Source organism: Ilyonectria robusta (genome assembly GCF_021365365.1).
Source record: "Ilyonectria robusta strain PMI_751 chromosome Unknown BGZ61scaffold_1, whole genome shotgun sequence".
Taxonomy (NCBI): Eukaryota; Fungi; Ascomycota; class Sordariomycetes; order Hypocreales; family Nectriaceae; genus Ilyonectria; species Ilyonectria robusta.
The window spans coordinates 541,762-552,706 of NW_025764435.1; the positions used below are offsets into that span (position 1 = coordinate 541,762).

Here is a 10,945-nt window from a genome sequence, read left to right on the forward strand (position 1 = left end):
TTGGGAATGAGTCCCCAAAGCCTAGATAATTAAATGAGTTAAATAATAATAATGATAGGGAGTTCACTTAATCCCCAAGCCTCTTGAAGAGAACAGGTTCACAAATTAATACACCTCCCGCACACGACGGTTCATGGGGCATTCTGAGATCTCGTTGGTTGGGTGGTGGGTTCCTTCCTAACTTACTGGGGACGCACCTTCCCGCCCAAAAAAACCAGGCCAAGGTGGGGTAGCGGAAAAGCGGTGTAAGAAAATATCCGGCAGAATCAGTATCCCACTTAATTTTTTTGCCATGGCCGAAAATTGGTTCTCACCTATCCGGCCCAGTCAAGCTGATATCTTCACGCAAACTGATCCAAAATGGCCGGCTCAATCAACAAGCCCAAGAGTATGCTATGCCTCCCAGTCGCCTCTATTTCAATTCCATGCGGGAATGCACGTCAGAGACTAACACCCTAGTGCAGAGCCCACGTCCAAGCGCGGGACCACTCGTCTTCGCAACAAGATCGTGAAGGCATCGGCCGCCAAGCAAAAGAAGCAGCGCAAGCTCGCGAAGAAGAACCCAGAATGGCGATCAAAACTCAAGAAGGACCCGGGAATCCCTAACCTCTTCCCCTACAAGGAGAAGATTCTCCAGGAGATTGAGGAGAAGCGCGTGAAGAAGGCCGAGGATGCGCAGAAGCGGAAAGAGATGGCCAAGGCCGCCAAGACGGGTGGTGCCAAAACCGAGCAAGTCATGGAGGACGTCGACCTCGCGGAGGATGACGTGGAGGATATGGACGAGGACGAAATGGACGAAGATGTGGATGAGTCTAACCCCATGGCCGCCCTCATCGCCAGCGCTCGTGCTGCTGCAGCCAAGTATGACCGACAGCTTGCCGACGACGAGGATATGGATGAGGACGACGAGAGCGACGCTGGCAACGACCGTGGTGGTGAAATGCCCATCGCACAGGCCTCCTCGCGGAAAACTTACGACAAGGTCTTCAAGAATGTTGTCGAGCAAGCCGATGTCGTCCTGTACGTCCTCGACGCTCGCGATCCCGAGGCCACTCGCTCGCGCGAAGTCGAGCGTAGTGTCATGGCTGCCGCATCTGGCGGCAAGCGACTCATCTTGATCCTCAACAAGGCCGATCTCATTCCTCCCAAGGTCCTGCGAGACTGGCTCGTCTACCTTCGCCGCTACTTCCCCACCCTACCTCTCAGGGCCTCCAACGCCGCTTCCAACGCCCACACATTCAACCACCGCGACATCACTGTCCAGAGCACATCCGCCGCTCTCTTCAAGGCCCTGAAGAGTTTCGCCGCCAGCCGCCAGTTGAAGCGCGCCGTATCTGTCGGTGTCATTGGATATCCCAACGTGGGCAAGAGCTCCGTTATCAACGCGCTCCTCTCAAGGATGAGCGGAAAGGCTCCCACCTCCAACAAGGCCTGCCCCGCGGGCGCCGAGGCTGGCGTCACCACAAGCATCCGGTCCGTCAAGATTGACAGCAAGCTCACTCTCCTGGACTCACCTGGTGTTGTCTTCCCGTCTTCCTCCTCGACCCAGTCTGCCGGCCTTGTGTCCTTGAAGAACGCCACTGAGGCGCATGCCCACCTCGTTCTCCTCAACGCCATCCCCCCTAAGCAGATCGAAGACCCCATCCCTGCCGTCTCTTTGCTCCTCAAGCGTCTCTCTGCGACCCCCGACCTCATGCAGAAGCTCACCGCCGTCTACGACATTCCCGCGCTTCTGCCCAGCCGGACCGACGGCGATACCACAACCGACTTCCTCGTCCAGGTCGCTCGTAAGCGTGGCCGCATCGGCCGAGGCGGCATCCCCAACATCAATGCCGCCGCCATGACGGTCGTGACTGATTGGCGTGATGGCCGTATCCAGGGCTGGGTTGACGCTCCCACTCTGGCTGTGGAGTCCAGCACTACCCCGGCTAAGTCTGGCCTGAAGAACGCTGGCGAGGACGAGGTTGCGGCTGACCAGAAGGAGATCGTCACCGAGTGGGCGGCCGAGTTCAAGCTTGATGGCTTGTGGGGTGACGATGCTGTTGACACCGCTGACAATGCGGAGGTTATGGGGCAGTGAGGATAGTTTGGTGCTTCTAAAAATGACGGACGGTGCATGAATTGTTCATAGGATAGTTTGGCGTTCCAAGGTTGGCTGGTAATACGGATTAGACCGTGCATATACCTTCATAAAACATTCTATTTCCTAACTCCTATCTCGGTTCCTATTGTAGATTGCCAACCGCGGCGCATTTCAATCAGCCTTTGAGTGATTCCATGTCGTTTATGACTCGATCAACTCCATCTTGACACCCCTCTTGCCCGTCATCTCATCCTTCTCGTCATGGACTCTAACCTTGACCTTCTGGAACAACTCCACCTTGACCTCTCGGCTGCCCTTGGTTGTCAGAGTGTATGTCTCCGCATCGAAGTCACTCTCGGGTTCGGTCTCCGCGAGATCTCTGAGGCGAATAAGACCCTCGATGCCGAATCGTGGGACCAGCACCACGAAACCATTGCTGAAGATCTTCATGACGAATGCCTCCTCCTCGGCCACCTTGCCCTTGAGGGCTTGGCCGACGTAGTACGCAATGCTGGCGCGGCCCGCCATCTGTGCGTTGCGGTGGCGAACGTTGATGTTCTTGCAGACAGCTTCCAGACGGCCGCGACTGCGGACGGTCGGGTGGACGGCTTCGTAGCCAATGGCAGCCGCGAGCTGACGGTGAGCAAGAAGATCGGCATAACGACGGATGGGGGACGTAAAATGGGTGTAGATCTCAGAGGCGAGACCATAATGGCGGAACTCGGGGTATGCCTGGGTGCCCGAGCAGAAGTACTCGGCACTCATCATGCAACGGGTGGCCATGATACGAACAAGAGTGTTGAAGAACGGGTCCTTCTCGTCGACGCACTGATCAAGAGAATCGGCGAGGGCCTTGCTCGAGTCGGTGCGCAGTTCTAGGCCGCGCTTGGTGCGCAGCTGGTTCGCGAGCTCGTCGAAGTTGGTCTTGGGAGGAGCGCCGTGACGACGGAGGATGGCGGTTTGCGGGAAGGCATCGTAGATCTTGGCAGCAACACTGACGTTGGCGAAAAGCATGAACTCTTCGACGAGAGAGTTGGTGTCCAGTAGCTGCTTAGTCTTGACATCGATGGGATCAGAAGACTCATCAGATTCAGTCTGGACCTTGACTTCGGGGGACGAGAGGCTGAGAGCACCGGCATCCATTCGCTTCTTCTTCAGCTTCTTGGACAGCGCAAGCAGCGTGCGCATTCCATTGGTGAGGTCATCTTGCTGAGAGGCGTCGTCGATTCGGAGCTGGGCTTGTTCGTAGCTGAACGCCTCGCGAGACTTGATAACCGATTTCGTGAAGCGTACGTTGACGATGTCGGCGTCTTCGTTCAATTCCCAGAGCACGGAGAAGGCGTAACGCTCCACATATGGCTTGAGGGAGCAGAGATCCGTTCCAAGAAGCGGCGGAAGCATGTCAATACGCTTGTCAACCAAGTAGACAGTGGTACCTCGGATGCTCGCCTCCGTATCCATGGCGTTGGCTGGCTTAACGAAGTTTGAGACGTCCGCAATGTGGACACCGACTTCGAAGTTTCCGTTCTCGAGCTTTCTCGCGTGCAGGGCGTCGTCAATATCCTGGCAGCCGACGGGGTCAATGCTGCAAATCAGGAGTTCTCTGAGATCCTCTCGGTCTCTCCAACCAGGATCCTCGGTGCTAGCAGGTACCACCCAATCATGGCCCTCTTTCGGAAGACAATCGAGGACTGTCTTGGGGAACGGTCGATATTGAACATCCCATTCAAGGAGTAGAGCCTCCGTCTCGGCCGCCTTAGTCTCCAACTCTCCCAGAGATCGCACGAAATGTCCGATAGGGTGTCTCGAGTCCCGGTCCCACGCATCTATAGTCACCAAGAGACGCTTGCCGAGCAGCTCGGACACCTGCCTCGTGCGCAGGCGAATCTTGGGGATCTTCTTGTCCATAGGAATGAGAAAGACGTTGGCCTGCTTGCGGCCTTGGGAAGACGAGCTGGCAGAAGAAGGGTCGATATGGCCGACATACTGGCGCCAGTTGCGCTTGATGACGCCGACGACCTTGGCTGTGGGCTGTGGGCGGCTTTCAGAAGTGCTCTTCTGTGTCTTCTTCACCTGTTCCTGTAAGGCCTTCCGTTCCTTTTCTGACACGAAGTCCTGGCCGTCCTCAGCATCTGCATTCTCATTCCTCGTGATTGCTTCCTCTTCGATGATCTTTGTCGACGGTTCCTTCCATTGATCTTCTGGGAGAACTTCAACAACCACAACATCGCCATCCACGGCACGGTTGATGTTCTCGCGTCCCAGGATAAGCAGCGGCTTAGGGAATGCTGGGACCTTGATCGAGCCCTCGAGGTAGTTGTACGGGGACACGTTGAAGATGCCCTGGTGCATCAGGCCAGCCTTTACTCCTGTCATCATCCTCGACAAGGTGAAATATTCGGGATAAAGCATCTGAACGGGTTTCTTGAAACCTCCTTGGCTCTGTGACTCTGCCACCATGTCAAGGAGCCTTTCGCCATCTTCTAGTCCGCCGACGTATTCCTTGAGAGAATATGCGTGGAGACCATCCGCCTTGGCTTTTCGGAGGTTGTCCTGATCGTCGCTGAGCATCACTACAGCTGGGATCTTCTCTGCTTTGGTCTGAGCCAGATGATCCCCATACCACTTCACAGCCAATCGAACAGCCCGATCATTTCGGTCATTCACAGACTCGTTAGGCTCACGCCGAACGAAAGTTTCCAGTCGGAAGTCATTGAAAAAAACGTAAAATCTCTTGTCCTCGCTCTTGGTGAGACCAACCAACCGGTTGTAGAGAGGCAATGATCGGTTTCGCAGCTCCTCCAACACAGTTTGCAGAATGACGACATCATAGAAACTCGAGCTCTGCTCAAAAAGATCCATCACGTTCAATAAAGCGTTAGTGTCGGGGACCAGGTAATGGCCTTGTGGAAAACTTTTGGTGCCTGCTGGCTTGTCCGAGAGGACAAACGGCTGGACTGGAAATCCGTTAGGTGGGCGTGACAGAATAAACGAACTGGGGACTCACCTTCTTGGGCTGCGTTCCTCGGCGCATCCTGAAGACAGATTTTGCAGAGCTTGGAGGAGCACGGGATGTCGGTTCGGAGGTAGACTTCTCTCACGATTTTCTGGACCTTGCCGCTGCGAGTTGAGCGGACGTAGACCTTGCTTGAGATATTTGATGCCAGAGCATCTGCCTCATGAGTCCTTTTCAAGCTTGTCATGTTGGCTGGCTCTTCTCCCTCAACTCTTGATGGCGATCTGAGATGCAGCTGGTGAAGAGAATGCTGTTCAGCGTTTTGGCAGACGAATCAAAGCGGCTAGTGCGTTTCTTATCGATACAGGATCTTTCGCCCGAACTTTACACCAACACTCGATCAACTGGGAAATGAAGGTCTTGGTTCGGATCGAACGGTGACTCTTCTTAAGCTGATTAATTTCTTTCCATTGCTTTGAAATGGAGCTCGACTCTGGCCGTTCGGAACTATTTGATTCTATGTCACATGATCTGGAGGTTACGCGCATCACGTGATCACACCCAGCCGCAGTGCATCAACACCATGACTTCAGCCTCAACTTCTACCCGTTGCATGATGAGATACTTGAATCGAACAATCTGAATGCAAAAGATAATTGCAACGGCAAGAGAGGGTTTGTAACGGACGACCGTTCGTAATTACTTTCTTACTTGCCCGGGACCTGTCACGTCGATCGTGGCCCCGATCTGACAGTTACAGCTTACAGATGGAGCCTTGACAACCTAAGCTAACGGTGAGACGTTATGCAAAACAATGATTCGAACTGGCCTGACCTTCAGGTTGATTTCTACTGCTATCCAATCGAAGATGCCAGCTGACATTACAGAAACATCTAGTGCTGACGAGTTCACGATCTAGTTAGCCGACCCGGGTTCTATTGACCAGCATGAGTGTTGAGAAACACGTTCTGGGGAAGGCTCCTCTCCGGGGAACGCTTCTCTCCGAGTGGAGACGGCAGCGAAGAAACAAAAGCGAGCCACGATTACGAACGTATGGTGACGCGTTCTCTGCCTCCTTATGGTGTGAGACCTCGGAACTGAAGGTCTCTGAGACCATGCTCTAAGTCTCATTGTGGCGGAGCGCGTATCCGAAATCACCAAGCCGCCTTGCAACGCAAGCCGACCTCATCCGATTATCTGGGCGTCCTCGCTTCGAGACGTCATAGACGTCACTGTTGCCGGATCCTTCTGGTACGCGGCAAGATGTCGGTGTGATGCAAAGTGGTGGACGCCTATTTCCCCGCCCTCTATGCCACCAACACATAGCGCAAGGACGAGAAATATCATTGATCATGACATATCGACCTCACCGGGTACCGCTCGATCCGGGAGCTCAGCTCTAGATGGCGTCCAACAGCGTCTGGACGCTCCCGAATTTGAGCAAGTGCAATGTCTGTTTAGTCAACACGAGCTTGGTGAGACATGAACTTACCAAGCTTGCATCCATTTAAGTGGTTATCGATGGGCTGTGGCGAAACAACGTGCCCACCCCACGTTATGCTGCCAAGGATTTACTGGGCCATGTCTTAACTGTCGGCTCGTGCATTCTTGTGTGATGCGGAACTGGTGGAGGCTGAGAAACTTGCCTCTCCATCTTGGCGGTCTCATAATCCTCTCCAAGCGATGAATGTCATTCCTATCATGGTCAGCTTTACAGTTCGATCCGGCAGCCTGAATTCCAGACAATAAGATGCGGTATACCTTGTCTCAGGCCTCCAAGGCTGTGACACTGTAGGGAGGTTGGTTGAGCCTGCAAGACTGAGTTTCAGGAATAGCGCCCGTACCTTAGATGCAGAATAAGCCACCCTCCACATCTGCGAGGACATGGGGCCAGATCTCTCGCAGCTACTCTATTGTCAGTTGCGACAGCATTTCGGCTGGCTGCTGGAGTTAAGCTAGAATGACCCGGGTTGTTCGGAGCCAACAGTCTAACAAAGTGCAGTGGGATGGGTACTGGGGGTGTGAGCTAGCCTGCCCGTGTGCATGTTGATGGTGGGCTCCTCTACCGTCCTCATGATGCACGCAAACGCGGCGACCAATAGAGAGGTGGAGATACGCACTTTCCGAGGCCACGAAGTGACCTCAGACAGGGAAGCCAAGTATACCCTCCCTCCAAACTCGTTCTTACAACCCGTGAGCCATTCACGGTGCGAGCCTTCCGTATCGACACCACCTCCTCGACTTCGCGTATGAGTGGAGAATGATGTCCCCCGACGCGAAACTGCAGGTGGTTATGACTTGCATTGTCGTCTTCGAAGCTGAACATATGGTCACATGGCCGGTCTCTACAAAGAAACCCTGCCGAGGACCGTGGCTAAATGGGTGAAGCCACGCAGATGCCAACGGCCAGACTAGAAAAGCCCGCGAACTAGAAGGTTCTCAGTGGGACAGTTGGAAGTCAGTGGACTTCCAACAGATCTGTCTATGCCATCGAAAGACGTTGCTTTCATGTTGCATATGGACTATCGCTGCCTTTTTCAGCAGTGACTTGCCGAGAAGGTTTGGCCAGGATAGGATACGCCTCTTCCCACAATACTACCTCTTGATGAACAATCCCATCGCTTCCGGCCAAGGCCGGTTTTCTGTATCGCAGCCGGGTCGGCCGAGAGTGGTCTACATGAACCTAGTAAACCATGGCTCGCTTGACACGCTCTCCAGATTCATGGCTTCCTCCTGGGATTTCTATTGATTATCATTCTCGGCAGGCTCCCTCTTTCGGATGGCCCTTCATGCTAGGATCCAATATTAAAGGCCCGGTTTCAGCTGTGGCGGCGGAATTCATGTCACCAAGGGCCGGGATCCGGGCAAGGCCAATCACGGATGGGGCGATCTTGGCTGTGAGCTTAGTCCACCGTTGCAGTCGCGAATATCCCTGCAGCCTGGTTTGAAATCCAGCGGAATGACGGGATGTTGGACGTGTTGCAAGGCCCCGAAGCCAGCCGCACGGAGTGAAGCCTGGACCAACATTGGACCGGCGCTGATGGCGCTGAGGAGGAGAAGAAGGCCCTTCATGCAGCTGGTTTTCGCCTTGAATAGTTCGCTCATCGGCCGTGCGCTATTCAGAATGGGGTCTCCGTGATGGTCTGGGCTTGGCATCACCTCCACACTTCCGAGGTCATAGTTGATGGGACGGCGTCGGCAATCGCAATGTCGAGATGCGTGTCTGCGTGTCTCCAAGGCCACAAGAGATCCGTGTTACCTTGTCAAACCCTCAAGGACCCGCTCGACAATGACGCGCACCAGTCGGCACCCAGTCAGCGCCTGGCGGCCAACGACAAGTTATAACAGAGTCGCTATGCAGCAGAGTCGCTATGCAGGCGCTGGTGACAAGAGGCATGAGAGAGATTTACCTACGCTGGGCTGCGGCGTGGCCCCGTCGTTTGAGGGACGGCTGTGGACCCGGGCCTGCAGCAGGCCGCATGTGTCTTGTTCTTGTCCTACCCAACTACAGCACTATCTGGACTCTGGCGTGGTGTTAGGTCTTCGTCCCAGCTGGCTACCAGTCCCGTCCGGGAATATGGTCATTGGTAATATCTCACACTGGCGTGGCTGCGGCCGGTGAACAGCGTTCTGGGGCCGGCGGTCGATCCATGTGATGGCGAGGGGGAGCGGCAGGCTGCTGAATTGGGAAATCCATGACGCCGGTTTGTCTACTAGACCCAGGATGTTTACGAAGTGACCCTCCCAAGAGCACGAAAACGCGGCGCGTCTGAGAAAGGCTCACGGGGTCGCGATTAGCGTGCGACATGCATTTGAAGAGTCAGGAATTAGGGAAAATGGAGGACATTCGGCGGCGAGGAAGACGTGACTTGACGAGAGTTAGGCAGGCCGGCCTAAGAGTGACTGAGCGACTGACTGCAGTCTGACCTCATCCGTGGCCGTACAGTTGAGGGCAAGCAAGCTAGACGAGGGGCTAGAGCTTGGGACCAATGTCGCCTCAGCGTGGCGCGAAGCAGACAAGGTGACTCGCTGCCACTGCATCCCCGCCCGTCGCGGTGGTATCTGTCTTCAGCAGGCATTGAATGTGTCTCGGGCGGATGATGATGCCCCGGGGCTGGCGAGACACAGCGGGGGGGCAGTTTCCTTGCTTTCACTGGGAGCGGCCGCCTCGTCGATGCGCGATGGCCACGACGAGAGTACTTTTATAGTACCGTATGCTGTACGTACATCTCACTCCCCGTACGAAGCGGACTTGTTGTTCGCCGTGTTAGTGCTGAACTGGTGTGAGGGGCTCATGAGATACACCGCTGTCGACAAGTGACACGGACGGTATGTGGTAAAGGTCGGCAACAATGGAACACGTTCTGATGAGGGGCTCGGCCGGGGCTTTGGGCGCCATCTGAACATAGCGTCCAAGCAGCAAGCCCAGCCGTGCAAGGGTCTGGAAACGAGGGCCGAGACAAGCCTGCGGCGCCAAGCAGACCCCAGACGATGCGAAGACGAGCTGTGCTGGGGCCGGCGTGATTGGTCCCGTTGCCCAGTCTGGGTAGGTGAAGCCTGGCCGGGCATCACAAGACTGCACACTGGGCTGGAGACGAAAGTGAGTCAGGCAGGGGTGCTACATCAGGATGATGCAACGCAAGCCCCGGTTTTCTGGAGCAGGTTTGATCTATTTTCAGCAGGGCCGTGGTCAAAAGGCAGCGAGGATGAGTACGCAAGAGGTGAGGTTCCGGTGAGATGGCGGCGGGCTGCAAGCCGGGAAGCCGGACGACGCAGGACGACGCCGAGGTCAATCAACCGAACGAGAAAGCGATTTGATATTATGCCGAGGCGAAAACAATTTGGGGACTAGCAGTATTTATCGGCATCGACAAGGTTTCACGTGCCATGTCGGGCAACAGAGCGTCTTGGCTGAGACGGTGACAGGCCGTCAATCTCCTGCGCCGCCGACAACTAAATAGCTGGGTGTTAGTATTCGGAGGTGATCTACCTCGCCTATTGTAGCACGGATACATGGCTTAAGTTATCATGCGGCGCTCGAGTCGGGTAGTGTGTTGTAGCGGATGGATGCGGAATCAAAAGGGAACCTGGCCCGTTGTGGCTGACAATAAAGTCGGACACTCTTGTGGGGTGATTTATGGGCTGGAACGGTGACGAGACGAGCGCCAGCCAAAAGGACAGAGGCGGAATAAACGGTCAGGCTAGGGGAGCGAGACATTTGGTGAGAGGAGGGGGCGGCTAACGGCATGCAGGCTAGCAGCGTGAGAAGAAGCGGCGTCACGGCGTCGCGGAGTGCAGCGAGAGTCGATGGCTTTGGTTTGAACGATGGAACAAATGGAGACGGTGGCTTGATGGTTCGTGGGCGCAGATGATGTGAGTCGCTTAAAGGATCCATTAGAGTGGGTTGAGAGAGGTTCAGCGTCGGTGTATCACGAGGGGAGGGGCGAGGCGATCAACGAACGGACAGGACGCAGGAGCCAACGACGTCTGGGCGCGGCGGGGGCTTGTTTCTCGCGTATCTCGTGTGGTGGACTAATAACTCCAGGGCCATGTGCGTTATAGGCAGTCAAGGGAAAGGGGGGGGGGGGAGGCCGCAGCTCGAGGTTGAGTGGATTTGGGGTGGAGGCGAAGGCGACGAGATGGGATCGCGATGCATGGCAGTGGCGTGGGAATCCATGGCGAGCGCGGGGGGGAGACGCATGGCGGAGCGTGGCTGATGACCAGTAACCAGGCGCATTCTCGCTGTCGTCTGGGATGTCTAGGCGGTCCGGGTGGACTGGTGTGGGTGCGTCTCTCTCGCATTCATATCTGGCACTTGAGATTTGAGATTCCGGGAGACAAAATGTGCGCGCGGGAAGCTGTGCGTGTGCGGGGACGGGGGCGGACGGGTGGTGGTTGTGATGTGT

General features: G+C 55.4%; 4 protein-coding genes across 4 annotated transcripts; 1 reads left to right on the forward strand and 3 right to left on the reverse strand.

The window, feature by feature from the left end:
- The first annotated feature begins 311 nt into the window (after positions 1-311).
- On the forward strand, positions 312-2,198 carry BGZ61DRAFT_437124 (P-loop containing nucleoside triphosphate hydrolase protein). Its single transcript, XM_046244074.1, has 2 exons — positions 312-388; positions 465-2,198. Exons 1-2 carry the CDS (start codon positions 361-363, stop codon positions 2,078-2,080), a joined length of 1,644 nt encoding a protein of 547 aa, XP_046111626.1. The 5' UTR covers positions 312-360; the 3' UTR covers positions 2,081-2,198.
- An 86-nt stretch (positions 2,199-2,284) lies between these two features.
- BGZ61DRAFT_337014 (uncharacterized protein) lies at positions 2,285-5,286 on the reverse strand (the record flags this gene model as incomplete). The annotated part of the gene is made up of 2 exons (XM_046239017.1): positions 2,285-5,040; positions 5,091-5,286. 2 exons carry the CDS (start codon positions 5,284-5,286, stop codon positions 2,285-2,287), a joined length of 2,952 nt encoding a protein of 983 aa, XP_046111627.1.
- A 1,040-nt stretch (positions 5,287-6,326) lies between these two features.
- On the reverse strand, positions 6,327-7,017 carry BGZ61DRAFT_4115 (uncharacterized protein). The gene is made up of 3 exons (XM_046243270.1): positions 6,801-7,017; positions 6,532-6,735; positions 6,327-6,459 (listed from the first exon to the last, which is right to left on the reverse strand). The coding sequence occupies exons 1-2, from the start codon at positions 6,923-6,925 to the stop codon at positions 6,555-6,557; spliced, it is 306 nt and encodes a 101-aa protein (XP_046111628.1). The 5' UTR covers positions 6,926-7,017; the 3' UTR covers positions 6,327-6,459; positions 6,532-6,554.
- A 3,048-nt stretch (positions 7,018-10,065) lies between these two features.
- On the reverse strand, positions 10,066-10,434 carry BGZ61DRAFT_470350 (uncharacterized protein; the record flags this gene model as incomplete). The annotated part of the gene is made up of 1 exon (XM_046248068.1): positions 10,066-10,434. The coding sequence occupies one exon, from the start codon at positions 10,432-10,434 to the stop codon at positions 10,066-10,068; it is 369 nt and encodes a 122-aa protein (XP_046111629.1).
- Between the last annotated feature and the right edge of the window lie 511 nt (positions 10,435-10,945).

Bases quoted from the DNA above. Each gene is read 5' to 3' on its own strand.
- BGZ61DRAFT_437124 (XM_046244074.1), top strand. From the start codon at position 361: ATGGCCGGCTCAATCAACAAGCCCAAGA. The intron at 389-464 runs GTATGCTATGCC...ACCCTAGTGCAG, and splicing joins CTCAATCAACAAGCCCAAGA to AGCCCACGTCCAAGCGCGGG.
- BGZ61DRAFT_4115 (XM_046243270.1), bottom strand. From the start codon at position 6,925: ATGTCCTCGCAGATGTGGAGGGTGGCTTATTCTGCATCTAAGGTACGG. The intron at 6,736-6,800 runs GTATACCGCATC...TGACCATGATAG, and splicing joins CCTTGGAGGCCTGAGACAAG to GAATGACATTCATCGCTTGG.